General features: G+C 42.7%; 1 protein-coding gene across 1 annotated transcript in view; it reads right to left on the bottom strand.

Annotated features, from left to right (window-relative positions):
- Nucleotides 1-20,488, bottom strand: part of LOC112214424 (TBC1 domain family member 22B) — a 201,203-nt gene that overhangs the window by 129,365 nt on the left and 51,350 nt on the right. Inside the window, exon 9 of the mRNA XM_024373144.2 lies at nucleotides 15,471-15,585. Within this exon, the coding sequence (XP_024228912.1) occupies nucleotides 15,471-15,585 (115 nt within the window). The remainder of the gene's footprint in view (nucleotides 1-15,470; nucleotides 15,586-20,488) is intronic.

Below are 20,488 nucleotides of genomic sequence, written 5' to 3'. Positions count from 1 at the left end.
TTGGGAAAAACAATCATGGAACCAATAATTGCTTCTAATAGATCATATGCATAGCAATGTAACTGAACCAATTATTTTAAAATTGCACACAGAACACATAAGGATAATTTAGTTGCTAATGGCAGACTGCAGGAGGCTTTATCCGGCTTACCTTAACTGGGAAAAATTGTGTAGTAATTATTTTAGTCTGTGACAACTTGGACGGCATGTAGAGTCAAACATTTGGACACACCAACTCATTCAAGGGTTTTTCTTTATCTTTACTATTTTCTACATTGAATACAGTGGGGCAAAAAAGTATTTAGTCAGCCACCAATTGTGCAAGTTCTCCCACTTAAAAAGATGAGAGAGGCCTGTAATTTTCATCATAGGTACACTTCAACCATGACAGACAAAATGAGGAAAAAAAATCCAGAAAATCACATTGTAGGATTTTTTATGAATTTATTTGCAAATTATGGAGGAAAATAAGTATTTGGTCAACAAAAGTTTATCTCAACACTTTGTTAAATACCGTTTGTTGGCAATGACAGAGGTCAAACGTTTTCTGTAAGTCTTCACAAGGTTTTCACACACTGTTGCTGGTATTTTGGCCCATTCCTCCATGCAGATGCTTCTTATGCTTCTTACGAAGCCACTCCTTCGTTGCCAGGGCGGTGTGTTTGGGATCATTGTCATGCTGAAAGACCCAGGCACGTTTCATCTTCAATGCCCTTACTGATGGAAGGAGGTTTTCACTCAAAATCTCACGATACATGGCCACATTCATTCTTTCCTTTACACAGATCAGTCGTTCTGGTCCCTTTGCAGAAAAACCACCCCAAAGCATGATGTTTCCACCCCCATGCTTCACAGTAGGTATGGTGTTCTTTGGATGCAACTCAGCATTCTTTGTCCTCCAAACACGACGAGTTGAGTTTTTACCAAAAAGTTATATTTTGGTTTCATCTGACCATATGACATTCTCCCAATCTTCTTCTGGGTCATCCAAATGCTCTCTAGCAAACTTCAGACGGGCCTGGACATGTACTGGCTTAAGCAGGTCATTCACTAGGTCCCCCCCATGTGGTTCTGGGATTTTTGCTCACCGTTTTTGTGATCATTTTGACCCCACAGGATGAGATCTTGCATGGAGCCCCAGATCGAGGGAGATTATCAGTGGTCTTGTATGTCTTCCATGTCTTCCATTTCCTAATAATTGCTCCCACAGTTGATTTCTTCAAACCAAGCTGCTTACCTATTGCAGATTCAGTCTTCCCAGCCTGGTACAGGTCTACAATTTTGTTTCTGGTGTCCTTTGACAGCTCTTTGGTCTTGGCCATAGTGGAGTTTGGAGTGTGACTGTTTGAGGTTGTGGACAGGTGTCTTTTATACTGATAACAAGTTCAAACAGGTGCCATTAATACAGGTAACGAGTGGAGGACAGAGGAGCCTCTTAAAGAAGAAGTTACAGGTCTGTGAGAGCCAGAAATATTGCTTGTTTGTAGGTGACCAAATACTTATTTTCCACCATAATTTGCAAATAAATTCATTAAAAATCCTACTAATGTGATTTTCTGGATTTATTTTCCTAATTTTGTCTGTCATAGTTGAAGTGGGCCTATGATGAAAATTACAGGCCTCTCTCATCTTTTTAAGTGGGAGAACTTGCACAATTGGTGGCTGACTAAATACTTTTTTGCCCCAATGTATGTGAAATAACACATATCCAATGTAGTAAAATCAAAAATGTTAAACATATCAAACCCTTTGCCTTGATGACAGCTTTGCACACCCTTGGCATTCTCTCAAACAGAATTCATGGGGAAGTCACCTGGAATGCATTTCAATTAAAAAGGTGAGCCTTGTTAATTTGTGGAATTTCTTTCCTTCTTCATGTATTTCAGCCAATCAGTTGTGTTGTGACAAGGCAGGGGTGGTACACAGAAGATATCCCTATTAGCCCTATAAATCCATATTATGGCAAGAACAGCTCAAATAAGAAAAGATTACTTTAAGACATGAAGGTCAGACAACCCGGAACATTTTAAGAACTTTAAAAGTTTCTTCAAATGCAGTCGCAAAAACCATCCAGCGCTTTGATGAAACTGGCTCTCATGAGGACCGCCAGAGGAAAGAAAGACCCAGAGTTACCTCTGCTGCAGAGGATAAGTTCATCACAGTTAACTGCACCTCAGATTGCAGCCCAAATAAATGCCTCACAGATTTCAAGTAACAGACACATCTCAACATCAACTGTTCAGAGGAGACTGCGTGAATCTGGCCTTCATGGTCGAATTGCTGCAAAGAAACCACTAGTAAAGGGCACCAATAAGAAGAAGTGACTTGCTTGGGCAAAGAAACATGAGCAATGGACATTAGACTAGTGGAAATCTGTCCTTCGGTTTATGAGTCCAACTGAGATTTTTGGTTCTAATTGCCGTGTTTCTGTGAGACGCAGAGTAGATGAATGGATGATCTCCGCATGTGTGGTTTCCACCGTGAAGCATGGAGGACGTGGTGTGATGGTGCTTTGACGGTGACACTGTCTGTGATTTATTTAGAATTGAAAACACACTTAACAAGCATGGCTACAACAGCATTCTGCAGCGATACGCCATCCCATCTGGTTTGTGCTTAGTGGGACTATCATTTGCTTTTCAAGAGGACAATGACCCAACACACCTCCAGGCTGTGTAAGGGCTATTTGACCAAGAGTGATGGAGTGCTGCATCAGATGACCTGGCCTCCACAATCATCCGATCTCAACCCAATTGAGACGGTTTGGGATGAGTTGGGCAACAGAGTGAAGGAAAAGCAGCCAACAAGTGCACAGCATATGTGGGAGCTCCTTCAAGATTGTTGGAAAAGCATTCCAGGTGAAGCTGGTTGAGAGAATGCCAAGAGTGTGCAAAGCTGTCATCAAGGCAAAGGGTGGCTACTTTGAAGAAACAAATCTCAAATATATTTTGTTATTTGTTTAACACTTTTTGGGTTACAACATGATTCCATGTGTTGTTTCATAGTTCTGATGTTTTCACTACTATTCTACAATGTAGGAAATAGTAAAAATTTAGGTGTCCAAACTTTGACTGATACTGTATATCTTCAACCTAGTCCGAGTACCCAGATTGTTTGTCTTAAAAACATTTGTTTTTCGCAATAAATTTTCGCCCAACACGTGTTGCATTCACAACTGAATTATCTTCATCAGGCTTCCCTTAGCTTAAAACATTGTGGAGAGATGGTTTTGGAGTCTATGAAAGCCTGTATGTCATATCTAGATGTGTCAATATCATCTTGTATAGTCTTCACAGAGCCAAGAGTGGCCACAAGCCACAGATATCAGTAATCTCACTGAGATTAACCCAACCTGACTAACACATGCCAACTATCCTTAAACCTAGTGTTGGTTAATGATTATCACATAGATTCCTCTCAGGTAGGTAATTGAAAGTGTGGATAATTAATATGAGAGTCAAATCTGGCAAAGTTGTTTTAGTAGAGAGAAACAAGTGATGCTGAGAAACAAGTGATGCTGGGAGCGTAATTACACAGTGTGAGAGAAAGAGGCGAGAGAGCATTGTGAATCCATCTGTGATTTATGGAAATACACATTGTGCGGTAATAAACAAATAGATATGCACTGTGTGTGTGTGCGTGTCTTCCTCCTATAGTAAACATATGATAGCCTACTGAGGACACAAGCTAGAGGATGAAAATAACTGCCTGCGGCCATAGGCTTTGCACTGGACGAGACTAGCACCAGCCCAGCCCACGCAGTCAGCCAACACACACAGCTGCTTCTCCTCTACACCCAACCAACCCATCAGTACGACTCACCTACCAACGTCCAACGGTTGCTCCGCAATCATGTAACCATGGCGATGGTACAGCAGCAGAGCAGGGGAGAGCAGAGCTGCATTTCAGATCTGTTTCTATGGCTGTATCTGAAATGGCACTGGCACTGGGTGTCATTAAAGATGCACAGAGATGTTGTTGCTGTTCTCTCTGCGGCCTGCTGGTTGCTTGGCTAGTGGTCCAGTACTGTATTTAGGGCTCTCACTGCCACATAGAAATACATGAGCCATAGATGATAGACATATCAATTGGACAGATATGGGTTACAGGTCTTTGCGGATCGACCTATACCCGATCCGGGACCCGAACAGATCTGGATCCAGAATTCTAAAATCATTTCACAGGTCTGGGTAGGAGCTGATATGATTGTCACGGGTCTTGGGTAACTGACTTGTCCAAAAGGGCCCGTAGAGATCCAACCTCGACTGCTGCAGTAGAGAGAAAGAAATTCTATAACTTATGCTGCTGCTATTGCTTTTCACGAGAGAGGAGCATGGCACGTGTAGCTTGTTGTTGGCCAATCATAAGTCATCAAAGCGGAAATAGGCTATAGTCATAGAGCCTCGTGTGTTGCATCATTTTTGAGATATCGAATCAATGGAAGATGTAATTAAAATGACGGAATAAGTTAAAGGAGAAGGATAGACTACAACGACCAAAAGCCAACAGGTAGGCTGCTACTTAATATTCTGAATGGACTGGTTGTCATTTGTAACTGTGGGATGCTGCCTTAATTAGCCTAGCAGGCTATCTTAACTAGCTTCTCCCAGTTTGATGCAGTCAAGACAGATACTAAGTAATCATATCTGATAATCTAGCTGTATGACAGCTATTAGCGTACTAAAGCACAAGTGTGCTTGGTTGGTTGTTGTCTCTCCCTCCCTGCTCCCTGTGTCACTTGCTCACAGTATGGCCCTTCCCCCATCTGCTAGAGAGGCACCTCTCTCCCCCTCCATTCGCTCTGTGTCAGCTCCGGTTAAAAAAGTAGCTTAAAAAATGACTTTTCTTCTGCTTCCCTCACTCGGATTGGGTCTTGATCCGACCAGGTCTATATGGAACGTTTATAGTTGTCCACGAGTCCATTCGGAACGGTTCTCTAGGTTTTAAAAATGTATTTATGAAAAACGTGTACATACGGGTGGGAAAGCCCCAGGCACATTTCCGAACGAGTCCCGTGAAGACCTCTAATGTGGGGAGAACTAGGCTCTAACTGCATGTCTGGGAAGGCTATAGTATAGCTATACTATAGCCTACACACAATGTGAACATCTTACCGCTTACTTGATTACCGCATTGTTGGGAAAGAGCTTACAACAAAGACATTTCACTGTACTTGTGCACGTGACAAAACTTGAAACTTACCACAACATAACAGAACACTAACACTATCCCCACCGACTTCACCTGTTATTGAGGCAGAGATAAACAGAGAGTCATCACTCTAGATGAGCTGCCACTAACGGAGAAAAGAGGAGGATAAGAAGAGGAAAAGAAGAGGGATCATTTCTAGAGTGTGAAATACAGAAGAATCCATTAAGAAATGAATTTGCAGTCTCACAGAAATCATTAGAAGTATAGTTAATGGGGGGCCTCCCGAGTGGCGCAGTGGTCTAAGGCACTGCATCGCTGTGCCACTAGAGATTCTGGGTTCGAGTCCAAGCTCTGTTGCAGCCGGACGCGACCGGGAGAGCCATGGGGCGGCGCACAATTGGCCCAGTGTCGTCCGGGTTAGGGGAGGGTTTGGCCGGCAGGGATGTCCTTGTCCCATCACGCACTAGCACCTCCTGTGGCTGGCCAGGCGCAGTGCACGCTGACACGGTCACCAAGTGCAAGGTGTTGCCTCTGACAGATTGGTGCAGCTGGTTCCGGGTTAAGTGGGCATTGTGTCCAGAAGCAGTGCAGCTTGGTTGGGTTGTGTTTCAGAGGACGCACGGCTCTCGACCTTCGCCTCTCCCGAGTCTGTACAGGAGTTGCAGCGATGAGACAATTGGATACCACGAAATTGGGGAGAAAAACAAGGTAAAAAAATATATAAAAATGTAAGAATGGGAGATATTATGCTCTACCCCATATGGCACCCTACTCCCTACATAGGGCTCTGGTCAAAAGTAGTGCACTATGAGACCCAGTCAAAAGTAGTGCACAATATAGGGAATAGGGCACCATTTGGGACGTAGTGTTGGTCTACGAGGCTGAGTGGGATGTTAATTGATAAATAAACTCAGCCAGGACACTGTCTTTCAAAGACAATTTGTAAAAATCCAAATAACTTCACAGATCTTCATTGTAAAAGGTTTAAACACTGTTTCCCATCTTTGTTCAATGAACCATAAAAATTAATGAACATGCACCTGTGGAACAGTTGTTAAGACACTAACAGCTTACAGACGGTAGGCAATTAAGGTCACAGCTATGAAAACTGCGTGAACGTGCCTTAGGCATGCTGCAAGGAGGCATGAGGACTGCAGATGTGGCCATGGCAATAAATTGCAATGTCTGTACTGTGAGACGCCTAAGACAGCACTACAGGGAGACAGGATGGACAGCTGATCGTCCTCACAGTGGCAGACCACGTGTAACACCTGCACAGGATCGGTACATCTGAACATCACACCTGTAGGACAGATACAGGAAGGCAACAACAACTGCCCGAAATACACCAGGAGAGAGAGAGAGAGAGAGGCTGACTGAGGGCTTGTAGGCCTGTTGTAAGGCAGGGCCTCACCAGACATCACCAGCAACAACGTCACCTATGGGCACAAACCCACCGTTGCTGGACCATCAACGGACTGAGCTTGTTGTCATTGCAGGCAATCTCAACACTGTGCGTTACAGGGAAGACATCCTCCTCCCTCATGTGGTACCCTTCCTGCAGGCTCATCCTGACATGACCCCTCCAGTATGACAATGCCACCAGCCATACTGTTTGTTCTGTGTGTGATATCCTGCAAGACAGGAATGTCACTGTTCTGCCATGGCCAGTGAAGAGCCTGGATCTCAATCCCATTGAGCACGTCTGGGACCTGTTGGATCGGAGGGTGAGGGCTAGGGCCATTCCCTCCAGAAATGCCCGGGAACTTGCAGGTGCCTTGGTGGAAGAGTGGGGTAACATCTCACAGCAAGAACTGGCAAATCTTGTGCAGTCAATGAGGAGGAGATCAGCTGCATTAAGTACTGCAGTGTGTGGCCACACCAGACACTGACTGTTACTTTTGACACTTTGACCCCCCCTTTGTTCAGGGTCACATTATTCCACTTCTGTTAGTCACATCACTGGAAGTTGTTCAGTTTATGTCTCAGTTGTTCAGTTTATGTCAGAGTTGTTGAATCTTATGTTCATACAAATATTTACACATGTTAAGTTTGCTGAAAATAAAGGCAGTTGACAGTGAGATGATGTTTCTTTTTTTGCTGATTTTATGTGCAGTAGCTACAATCTGAATTACTATCAGAAGAGTGGAAGATTATTCAACAACAAATGTGTATCTTAAAAAAAGATGGCACTCAATTGCATCATGTCAAGTGCATTTTAGCGGGATGACAAAATGATAAAGGAGCAATTTTTCATGGCGAGAAATCCAATTTATGCCTTTTTATAGTAGAGGAATTAACGTAATACCAAAATATTCAATAACCGTGATTATTATTCATGGAAAATGTATTACATCTTGACAAGGAGTTTTTTCAGAACCATTCTCGGCTCCAGTGCATTTTATGGAATCAGGAATGATGAGAAAATGTGTGGAGAAAGTCTCAAAATAGATCTAGTGTTTCAGTTCCTGGCCATTGGAATAATGAGTCAGCTTCTCCATCATCTTAAAGAAGAAAATATTTCAAGACGTGATACGAACTATTCCAAGTACTGTACTTATTAGTATGATAGTGTATATTATATTTCACAACAATGATTTAAAATTTAAATAAACTAGAAATACGAGGAGTGTGTAATAAATAAATATAGATGAAAAGCCCAAGTCGAGAAAAAAAGTGGCTCAAGCCAAAACAGATTCTAAATAACCCTATTTAAAATAACAGAGCAAGAGGCAAAAACAAAACTAAAGTTAAGAGTCTTTCTTTCTAATTGCTAGGCCTACTTCAGATGCACATTTCTTTACTACTGCCAATAAGTACTGTGTGTGCACTGTTCCCTGCCTTCTACATCAGTCTACTAGACACAAACTTGGGTCAATGGGGAACTCCATCAGAGAACGATAGAAGAGGGGGATAAGAGAGAGCAGAGGAGGAAAGAGGGAGGGAAACCTCCAGTGAATGCCAGTGGCCGTGCAGAGGCAATTACTTAATGACTCGTTAGAGCAAATAAAGAACGTTAATCAGCTAAGCGTTAAAATCAGCGCCTGGCGATGGGAGACTGCGAACAAACCGATACTCATTAAATACTCAGCAACAAGACACACCACACTGATCCCCCGCTCAATCAACAGACAGCACGACAGAGAACCAACACACCCCACTGACACTAAACTCAATCCACAGACCAAATGACAGACAGCCAGCTGAACCTCCGCTCAATCCACAGACACCAGATAGACTACCCCCAACTGACCCAGTGCTCCATTCAGACACACCTCTGGCCCTCCGCTCAACCCAGAGCCAGACCAAACTGACAGACAGTAGGCGTGATTCTCTGTCGTGCTGTCTGTTCATTGAGCAGAGGGTCAGTGGTCTGCCTCTGCGCTGTCTGTGGATTGAGCGGGGGATCCGTGTGGTGTGTCTTTAGACAGTAGGCATGATACTCACGCAGTCGATACGGACCACTTAAACATGGATAAACTAAACCAGCCTGGTAGTAGCTGACAAAGTAGTTGCCTAAAGCTACATGACTCTGATGGAGAGACAAGTAAAACAGAAGTGACATTTTGACTGCGATTCATTACATCAAAAGTCTCCCGTTTTAATCACATGGTGTAAACACAAAATATAGGCCCACTACTCACAATCACAGCGTGTTGACTTCAGTCGCTTCTCTGCTTAGTTGGAAGGGATCATCTTTAGCTTGCTTGGAGTAGTCCAATAGGGCTGTTGTTGAAGCTCAATATGTGTATTTCTCTCTCGTCTACATGGTTTATCATTTAGGCTGACTGTGTATTCCTCTCTACCCCTCTCGACATGGTTTTTCCCTGACTGCTCCGCCTGCAATCCCCAATCCCTCTGTCAGATAGCACTGCTAACAGAGCAGGTAGATTCTCTTCACTTAGCTTATTTGGTCTTCTTTCACACTGTTCTGTTGCTGTTATTAAAACCAACCTTCATGTCTATGTGTCGGCTTACAGTGTAGACTCCGTCAGAGCTTGGCTATATGTCTGGTTTATTATTCCGAATCAAAACCTGATAAGTAATGTATTTGCCAGCTCTGTCACAATGTATCATTTTCAATTTCTTAAGAAGTGCACAGTTGGAGCTAGGAACACAAACAAGCATTTCGCTATACCCTCAATAGCATCTGCTGAATATGTTTATGTGACCAATAAAATTTGATTTAAGTGATGGTTCACTTAAGACACAGTGAGCTCCAAAAGTATTGGAAGAGTGACACATTTTTGTTGTTTTGGCTCTTTACTTCAGCACTTTGAAATTATACTATGACTATGAGGTTAAAGTGCAGACTGTCAGCTTTAATGTGAGGATATTTACACCACTTTTTGTACATAGTCCACCCATTTTAGGGGGAAAAGGGTATTGGGACAAATTCCCTTATGTGAATTAAGAGTCTGTTTTTTGGTTGTGTTTCAGATTATTTTGTGCCCAAGCGTCATTTTGGAGTAACTTTTATTGTAAATAAAATATCATACCCCCAAGACATGCTAACTTCTCATAACTACAATAAAAGTGGAAGTTAGCATTATTGGGGGGATATTTGTGTCTGCAACTTTCTCACTCATTATTATTCACAACTCATTCAGGATTTTCCCTAATCATGGTAGCAAGTATAAGTAGAAAGATAAAAATAAAATAAAAATTAACAGCTAATGGGGATCCGAATAAGGGGGATTTCTCCCTCTGAGCTCCTCACTTCCACTCTTTTCCCCCCTTCTCTATCCTTCTCACAGCCTCTTGCAATCCCTGCCTCTGCTCCTCTCTCAGCCCGTCTCAGTCACTCACTGTCCATCTATTTCCCCTCCATGCCAGGACCAGCAGGCAGGACTTGAGGTAGTTGAGAGCTCTGGACAGACAGGACTGAATGCCCACCTCATTCCTCCCTTCATTATTACATTCATTCCCCTCACCTCTCCGCCAAAACCTCCTTGGCCGTGACACCATCATGGTGTTCTTGCCTGCTGCCCACTGGCACACTGCCTGCTGCCCACTGGCACACTGCCTTCTGCCCACTGGCACACTGCCTTCTGCCCACTGCCCACTGGCACACTGCCTTCTGCCCACTGGCACACTGCCTGCTGCCCACTGGCACACTGCCTGCTGCAGCCCCCTTTATTACTCCTGACCGGACCCCTACACTCACTCACACACACAGATGCAGGCACAAGTTATATTATCCTTTTCCATCGACTTTGTACTGACATCACTACTGCTCCTGTATAAAGCCCAGCAGTACTATCATAGGTCATCTTCCAGGAAACACGTGCAGCTTCCTTCTGACAGCACGGATCCTCTCTCTCCAGTCTCCACACTGACAATCAGAAAAAGACCAGAGCTCATCTGTCCCCTCCTCCTGAACTCCTGAACTTCATCCAATCAAAATAAAAAAATGTGATTCACATTTAAAAAAGAATCTTCACAAAATCCTCGCCTGAATAGCGTCGTTTCACTGCCAAAAATAAAATTATTAACATCCAATCACATTAACCGTTATCCTCTCGCGGGAATTCCACTATGTATGTAGCTGCTGTTCCTGTTGGTATCTGTACTGATGGCGCAAAAGCCATGACAGGGAGGCATAGTGGAGTGGTAACACGCGTGCAAGCAGTTGCTTTGAGCAACGGTAATATGCTTGTGCTTCTCAGAACCCATCTTTCCCTACTCCGTGGGCACAAATGGGAGAGGGAGAGAGTCAGCAGACGACGGGAAAAACAGGGACAGGCAGATACTTTCATAGCCTATCCATTGTTGATTCCAGCTATCACTGTTGAACAAATAGTATAATATAGAAAACGTGGATTTTTATTAAGATGCAAAGAGGAAAGCAGTGTCGTTCTTGTCAGAAAAATATTTTAACTGCATGCTGTTGTTCAATGCAGAGTGAATCTTGAGTATGAGGAACTGCCTGGTTGAGTGACAGGGGGTGGGGCTTGGTGTGTGGGATTTGGAAGCAGCCAAAGCATTAGTGTGCGACTACAGCCACCAATTCGGGGCTGCAGTTGCATCCCATTGTTCTTGCATGAACCCCCGCCCCCCACCCCCCTTGAGCAACCCACTGGTTTCTGCCTGAAACACAACGTCTTAGTTCTTGCATCATCAAAGGAAGGAAGATAGACGTTTGTTTGAAAACTAGCAGCAACAAAGGAACAAAAATAGAGACACAAAAAAAGCGATAGCTTAGCGTTGTTACAGAGCGAAGGCAAGGCGAGAAGACAGAGATGGAACCGCAGCGTTGATCCTGTCTGATAGACGTATTTAGATGGTGTTGATGAGAGAGAAAAACACCTAGTGCAGGTGGCCATCTTAATAATTTCCCTGACAGAGGAAACTGTGATTCACATTTGACACAGCAAGTCACTCAACTTCCTCACATCTTTAACACCTCTCTCTGGTGTTACAGTGCCTTCAGAAACTACTGACACCCCTTGACTTTTTCCACATTTTGTTGTGTTACAGCTTGAATTAAATTATTTTGTAATACCCCATAATGTCAAAGTGGAATCATGTTTTTCAATATTTTTACAAATCCTTCAAAAGCTGAAACGTCTGAAGTCAATAAGTATTCAACCCCTTTGTTATGGCAAGCCTAAATAAGTTCAGGGGTAAACATGTGCTTAACAAGTAACAATGTATTTTTATTTAACATTTAGTTAACTAGGCAATTCAATTAAGAACAAATAATTATTTACAATGATGGCCTACCAAAAGGCCTCCTGCGGGGACCGGGGCAAAATATATATATATATATATTGGACAAAACACACATCAGGACACGAGAGACACCACAACACTACATAAAGAGAGACCTAAGACAACAACATAGCATGGCAGCAACACATGACAACACAGCATCGTAGCAACACAACAAGACATCATGGTAGCAACACAACATGGCAGCAGCACAAAACATAATTACTCTGTTTGCAATAATAGTGTTTAACATGATTTTTAAATGAGTACCCCATTTCTGTACCCCACTACAGTCCTTCCTAACTCAGTTGCCGGAGAGTAAGGAAACCACACAGGGATTTCACCATGAGGTCAATGGTGACTTTAAAACAACTACAGAATTGAATGGCTGTGATAGGAGAAAACTGAGGATGAATCAACAACATTGTAGTTACTCCACAATACTAACCTAATTGACAGAGTGAAAAGAAAGCCTGTACAGAATACAAAACTAGCTAGCTAACATTGAACCTAGCTGGGGGTGATTACAGTCATCTATTGGACTAGATAAAGTGTATTTTTGCTATTACTTTCACTCTTGAAATCTTTGGTTGTTTCCTACACTACCTTAATCTGTTTAGCACATGGCCTCACATGTGAATCCTTAAATAGGTAAGTGGGGCTAAAGCTTAAGAGGGTGTGAACGATACTGAATGGGTGTAGACAAAGAAGAGCTCTCCAGTAGGTGTACCAAAACATTCAATAGCCATTTTCTCAAAAGTGGGGTTATCAAAAGTTTATCAACTTTCAAAGCAGAATTACTTCACCATAGTTCCCCACCTGTAGTGTATGATGTACAATTTTCTAACTATGAATACTTTCTGAAGGTAGATTAAACAGAGTCAATACTGCCCCCAGTGGTCAAGCAGGGTGACAGGTTAAGCAGTGTATTACAGTACACTTCAAAAGCATATAGCCAACATGCTACAGCTACATTGTGTAGGCCTACTGACTACCCGCAAACAAACATACACACACATCTCTCAAAAGTGTATGTGCATAAGTGTGCGTGAGTGTGTGTGTAGCAGAGGGGGAAAAAAGGTTTATTCTTCTATAGAGAACAACAGCAATGGTGTCTTTTTGGGCAAAGCCTATGAGTTTTTGGATAAACGCAGAAGGTCTGCCAAACACAGGCTTAGGAGATTTTGTTCTATGAGAATCTTCTTCAGCTAAAATCACCTTTTGTGAATGTTGAAGCATTTATGTAATTTAAAAAAGTACAATAAAGCACATAAAGGCTTCATAATTCATAAAGGTCATGCTAACTGACTGATATCTCATAGAACAAAACGTAGATCTCCTAAGCCTGTGTGAACTAAAGCCCTTATATTCTGCATTCATCCCAAAAATCTGAATCTTTCCGCATACATTTTCCCAGAAGGAGCAGCTGAATGAGGTAACTAATTTCCGGGTTTTAGGACTACAAAAGCTGGCAAGTACTATAATGCATGGTACCTGACAGCAGCAGGCACAACACAGCATGACTTACTGGCCTTTCTATTACATCCCAGTCATCATGGGACGGCAGGTAGGCTAGTGGTTAGAGCATTGGACTGGTAACCGAAAGGTTGCAAGATTGAATCCCCGAGCTGACAAGGTAAAAATCTGTTGTTCTGCCTCTGAACAAGGCAGTTAACCCACTGTTTCTAGGCCAACATTGAAAATAAGAATTTGTTCTTAACTGACTTGCCTAGTTAAATAAATGTAAAAAGTAAAAAAAATATATATATATATATTTTTTTTTATGCATCTTTAACACACAGGGATTCAACCAGCACAATCCAGTGAGTACGAATCACGATATGGCTGCAACTACTGCAAACTCTGCTGAAAAACAACACACACATACAAACAGATCCAAACACACACTAGCACACCTCCTTTCACCCTCCTCCTTTAATAAGAGAGAATCAGCTAAAACAGAAAGCAGCATTACCTTCAACAGTAATGTCCCCCAAGAGTTTGTACTAACACCTTGTAAAATGCTACTGAAGAAAAAGTGATTAGGAGTGTACAAACCCATCTACTTCCTTTAAAGAGAGACAGGGCCTGCTAGTCAGTGGAGCTTCCTGAGAAGATCAGGAGCCTAAAGCCAAGTCCAACAACACACAAACACACACACAGACAGCGAGAATCTGACTCAGAGAGAGATGTCCTACACTAACAGCTTTCAATTACTCTGAAATCTCCAACCCTCCGACTTCTTTCTTCTCTCTCTAGTGATGGAGAGTTCTTTCTTTTCTTCCCAAAGTGATAGAGAGAGGGAGCACGTTAAATAAAGTTGAGATTTGATCCCTTTCATTCATTTCAGTCAGACTGCGATGTTCACGCGGTCTGACAAATGAATGAAAGGGATAAAATCAAACTTTATTTAACGTGCATTTTCAATCACTCCAATGTCAGCCCTCATTAGGCTCTGTAGAATACTGGGAAATAACAAATGGCTGCCAGCTAGCTGTGACGCAGCACCATCAAAAGTTGAACTGAGTTTGTGTGTGCGTATACAAGATAGAGTGTGTGTTTGAATGAGTGAGCGAGCGAGCGAGCGCATGAGAGAAAGCCTCAGACAGAAGGGTAATTAGCCTGCTCATTCCCCGGCATGAACGCCCAAAAATCGCTCTATCCCTCTCGCTCTCTTTCTCTTAACCTCTCAAAAAAAACACGAGCGAAAAGCAACAGACAGCACATCAAACCATCGTGTTACGTGTCAGGCGGAGCACGTTTGAAGGTTTGTTGGCTTTGTAAGCTTTCAAGGCTCATCAGTAGAAGCACATGAAGATGCATATAAACAAAGCGAAGCAGGCCAGGAGACTTTGGGGATCTGACAGACCGACAGAGAGACAGGGTCTGAGTCAGAGACAAGGAAAGAGAGGGGAGTCAAAAGCAACAGAAATAACTATTTTCTGTTTCACGCTTCAGCATACAAAACAGCTGCAATCCCCCGGGTTCACAACCCAACTTCTCACCATGCCTTTAGAGCAACCCCTGGAGTGGCAGAGGAGCCATTTATTCAAGCACAAACACACTAGAGTGCAAGCACGTGCATACACACACACACAATCTCCCCCCCATACACACAAACGTCATTTGAGATGCTTTACTCTCTGCAAATCAATGTTTGCGGCTCAGTTCAGTCTACACAGCACAAGAGAACATAGTCATCAATTTAATGAAACATTCATAACACAAATCATTTACACCACATAAACTCATACAGCAGGGACCCAGGCAAGCTCTATTGTGAGAGGAGAGCCTATTAAAACATTTAAATTAGGATCTCTTCATGGCTTGGTATTCTCTCGAGTGAGGGAAGTGGACGCTACTATCTAGTATTTGGCTATCTACTCCAGTGATTGAAGCAAAAAAAGAGGACAATTCCCTTAAATGAGAGAAGCGACTAGAAGAGAGGGACTCACCAAAGTACAAACGCATACTATCTAGTCTTTGGCTTTGGCAACTCCCTGGAGTAAGGGAAGAGAGGAGGGAGGAAGAATAGGGAGGAAGAGGACAGAGGAAGAAACGGGAGGACAAAGAGCGAGGACGAATACGGAGGAAGAGGGACTCACTGATGTACTCAAAGACATAGACGACGAAGAAAGGCGTGACGAGGTCGTTGATGCCCTGCACGTAGCCGCTGGCCGGGTGGCGGATCGCCCAGATGAACAGGATACGCTCAAAGATCTGACGGACAGATGGAGGAATACACAGGTCAGCACACACACTATGTATAGAGCACAGTACATAGAAGAAAAGCTACTTCTAGAATCAGTATACGCAAGCTATCTTGTTAATATTTGTAAACTGAGAGGAATAAGTAAGCTTGCTTGTTTTAATGTGAAAGTCAAAGTCCCTCTCAAGGACGATAAAGTCAATCTAGCCATCTCTCCATCTAAGACCTACCTAAATAGGAACAGACACAATACAGATGACAAATCCATGTAAAACAGTGAATAATGTAGACTTACTTCTATGTTTTATATATTTGACTTTCTTTAACAAGGTCACATGACGGTTTCAAACCAACCGAGAAAAGCCCCATCCCATGCCCACTAGTCAATCAAAGAGCAATATCAGATTAAATTATAAAAATTGACAAAGGTTTGATCGTGTTAGAGAAGTGAGGAAATTAGTCATGGGACATGCATGTGCGGTGAGCAGTGACATGGAATTGAAGCGTGCACACAACAACATCAACGTAAATGTCTCATCGCCGTGCTGGACCCGTCTGTCTCTCTACTACTGCTGGATCGAGAACTTTGAACTCGCTCACAAACCTTTTAATTTTCTCCTTTCTTTTCTTCTTTCTCTAATCTTTTTCTGGAAGGCAAACACCTCCATCTTCTTACAGCCTCGGTTTTAATGTTCCACCTTGCTGCTGTCATCCCCCAAGAATTAAAGGAGGCTTGAAGTTCAGCACAAATCAACCACACAACACCCTGCGTCCCAAATGGCACACTATTCCTCCCCAAAAATAGCGCACTACTTTTGACCATGTCGCATAGCATTCCTGTCAAACGTAGTGCACTATATAGGGAATAGGGTGCCATTTTGGACGCAGCCTTGGATTTCCATTATCTTTCTCATCCCTCTTCTAGTCTGGCCCCTGAATGTCTGTGCCGGAGTTCTGACATGTCAGGCGATGCATTACACATGCAGAGCACTTTCTCGGACACCATGTTTCTGTCATTTTTCTAAATAAACACATTTCTCAAAATTGTGATCGCCCCGGCTTCCAAAAACATGTTGGTTGGCTGCCTGGGATGCTGGCGCATTATGCTAGCTAGTATGGTTTGGCGGTGTCCCTTTAAAACGCTGTTACATGGACATGTATGGGATTCACATCTCCCTACTGCTGTCCCCCTGCTTTCATCATCAAAGTCACATCTATCAAAGCGGGGCGGGGAGGAGAAGGGGGGGGAGTAAAGGCGGAGTGCTAATGTGAGTTTCTCCCTTTTACAGCACACCCTCCCTTCTCTCCTCCCCATCCATGTCTTCCCCTTCGCCTCCCTTTCCTTCCCACGCTAATGCTCACCCCTCCTCACCCCCCCCCCTCGTCACCCACCGTCCCTCTTCTCTTTTTGTCCTCTCACTCCCTGAAACAACCCATGTTCTTGCTCCTCATCTCTCTCTCACCCATCATCTCCCTGCAGCTAGAATTCATGGCCAGAGCACCCACAGTCCGTCAGAAGCCCATCAGAGGGTGGAAAATAGACACTAAACCAGGTGGAGGAAATCAATGGCCAGAGAGAGTGAGTGTAAGAGAGTTAGGGAGAGAGGCCAATAGGAGATTCAAGAGGCTGAAAGACTCTGCCAACATAATAAAATATTGTAATCAAAAATAAATGGATCAACAACAATAAAAAATGACACGCAGCAGAGTAACAGATGCGGTATGTTGACCTCATGGTGGTAACTGATTAGATAGTGGTCCGTGTGTGATCAGGAGAGGACAGTGTTGAACAGTGTCAGTGTGTGAGGGTTAGGTCCAGACATTAGTGTGTTATGTTTATGCAGTGAACAGGCTGCCCATCAAGTCACAAGCACAGGGAATAAAGGACAGTGAGTGGTCAGTAAGCCTGGTCCCAGGTCTCCATGTTATTTTGCCCAAAAATGTAGTAGCGAGGAGTTGGCTTGGCTATTGCAGATCTGGGACATGGCAAGCTTTACAATACAGCTCTGATGAAAAAAACATTTTAAAAAAGGGACAAAAGGCTACTAAAAATCATAGGACTGATGAGTTATGTTTTCATCCAATAGCTTGTGCATAATTCAGTGCACCATCACGGAATTATTTTAATTTGATCATGCATAAAAGCACAACTTGCTTGGATGAGCATTAGGCTTTCACCCCTCCGTCACCCTCCGCATCCTTCTCCTCTTTCCACCCACGCAGCTACATTGCCTCCTCAAGGGAAATCATGAGGACAGAAATGTATGTATGGACACACGTGCGCTTCTCTCTGGCGCTAGCATCACTGCTAATGTGTGAACAGCATGTCTACAGCCATAGTGGTGCACCGAGGCCAAGTTTATGTCCAGTGCTGTAGATCCCTTAGGAAGAGACCTCGACCCACAGTGTGAAAAACTAAATGTTGCATTACTCAGTAATGTACAGTCTCAGGAGAGTCATAGAGTGCCTATAGAAAGTCTACACCCCCTTGAACTTGAATCACATTTTGTTGCATTGCAACGTGGAATTTAAATGTATTTATTTGTAATGTTTTGTAATTGATCTCCACAAAATACTCCATAATGTGAAAGTGAAAATAAAATGACTCTCTCCAAATGAACACAAAAATTATATAACTAAAATAGTCGTTGCATAAGTATTCACCCCCTTTGTTAAGGCTATCCTAAATTAGTTCAGGAGTAACAATTGGCTTAATAAATCACAAGTTACATGGACTCACTCTGTGTGAAATAATAGAGGTTGACATGATTCTGAATGAATACACCTTCCTCTATCCCAAATACATACATCTGTAAATTCCCTCAGTCAAATATTGAATTTCAAGCACAGATTCAAACAAAGATCAGAGAGTTTTTCAAAAGCTTCATAAAAAAGCGATTGGTAGGTGGGTAACAATAACAAATCAGATATTTAATATCCAGTACTAGTCAAAAGTTTGGACACCTACTCATTCAAGTGTTTCTTTATTTTTACTATTTTCTACATTGTAGATAAAAGTGAAGACATCAAAACTATAAAATAAAACATATGGAATCATGTAGTAAACCAAAAAAGTGTTAAACAAATCCAAATATATTTGAGATTTGAGATTCTTCAAAGCAGCCAAAATTTGCATTGATGACAGCTTTGCACACTCTTGGCATTCTCTCAACCAACTTCATGAGGTAGTCACCTGGAATACATTTCAATTAACAGGTGTGCCTCGTTAAAAGTCATTTGTGGAATTTCTTTCCTTTTTAATGATTTGAGCCAATCAGTTGTGACAAGGTAGGGGTGGTACACAAGATAGCCCTATTGATAAAAGTCCAAGTCCATATTATGGCAAGAACAGCTAAAATAAGCACAGAGAAATTACAGTCCATCATTACTTTAAGACATGAAGGTCAGTCAATGCTGAAAATGTCAAAAACTTTGAACGTTTCTTCAAGTGCAGTCGCTTACACAATCAAGAACTATGATGAAAGTGGCTCTCATGAGGACCGTCACAGGAAAGGAAGACCCAGAGTTACCTCTGCTGCATAGGATAAGTTCATTAGAGTTATGAGCCTCAGAAATTGCAGCCCAAATAAATGCCTCACAGAGTTCAAGTAACAGACACATCTCAACATCAACTGTTCAGAGGAGACTACGTGAATCAGGCCTTCATGGTCGAATTGCTGCAAAGAAACCACTACTAAAGGGCACAAATAATAAGAAGAAGCTTGCTTGGGCCAAGAAACACAAGCAATGGACATTAGACCGGTGGAAATCTGTCCTTTGGTCTGATGAGTCCAAATTTGAGATTTTTGGTTCCAACCCCCGTGTCTTTGTGAGACTGATTTATTTAGAATTCAAGCCACACTTAACCAGCATGGCTATCACAGCTTTCTGCAGCGATACACCATCCCATCTGGTTTGTTCTTAGTGGGACTATCATTTGACTCATCATTTGTTTTTCAACAGGACAATGACCCAACACACCTCCAGGCTGTGTAAGGGCTATTTGACCAAGAAAGAGAGTGATGGAGTGCTGCATCAGATGACCTGGACTCCACAATCACCCTACCACAATCCAATTGAGATGGTTTGGGATGACTGAGACCACAGAGTGAAGGAAAAGCAGCCAACAAGTGCTCAGCATTTGTGGGAACTCCTTCAAAACCATTGGAAAATAATTCCAGGTGAAGCTGGTTGAGAGAATGCCAAGAGTGTGCAAAGCTGTCATCGTGGCAAAGGGTACTGTATCTTTAAGCATGGTCAATGATTATGTTGTAGATGATGTATTAAACCACCCAGACACATCAAAGATGCAGTCGTCCTTCTGAACTGAGCTGAAAGACATAGGAAACTGCATAGGAATGTCTTTATGAGGACATTGACGTTTTAAAAATAGCTACAGTTAAATGGCTGTGAAAAGAGAACTGAGGATGGATCAACAACATTGTAGTTATTCCACAAAGAATAATATAAATATACAAAATAAGAATATTCCAAAACATGCATCAGTATGCAAAACACATAGCCTAAATGCAAAGCCTTATGTTTGAGGCAAATCCAGCACCACATCACTGAGTAACTGCCTCCTTAGTCCTTTTGGTGCCTTTGTAGGCTCCGGAATGGCGCAGTGGTCTAAGACGCTGCAGATCCTGGTGTGAATCCAGGTTGCAATCACATCAGCCCGTGATTGGGTGTCCCATAGGGCGTCGCCCGGGTTAAGCCATCATTGTAATTAAGAATTTGTTCTTAACTGACTTGCCTAGTTAAATAAAGGTTAAATAAAAAAATGAATTATCTTCAAACATGGTGATGGCTGCGTCATGGTATGGGTATGCCTGGCAATGACTGTGGAGTTTTTCAGGATGAAAAGAAACGGGATGGAGCTACAAGCAAACACAGGCAAAATCTGCTTCAGTC

This window comes from Oncorhynchus tshawytscha, linkage group LG15, assembly GCF_018296145.1.
Source record: "Oncorhynchus tshawytscha isolate Ot180627B linkage group LG15, Otsh_v2.0, whole genome shotgun sequence".
In the NCBI taxonomy this organism is placed as follows: domain Eukaryota; kingdom Metazoa; phylum Chordata; class Actinopteri; order Salmoniformes; family Salmonidae; genus Oncorhynchus; species Oncorhynchus tshawytscha.
This window is presented reverse-complemented; position numbering and strand designations above follow the sequence as displayed.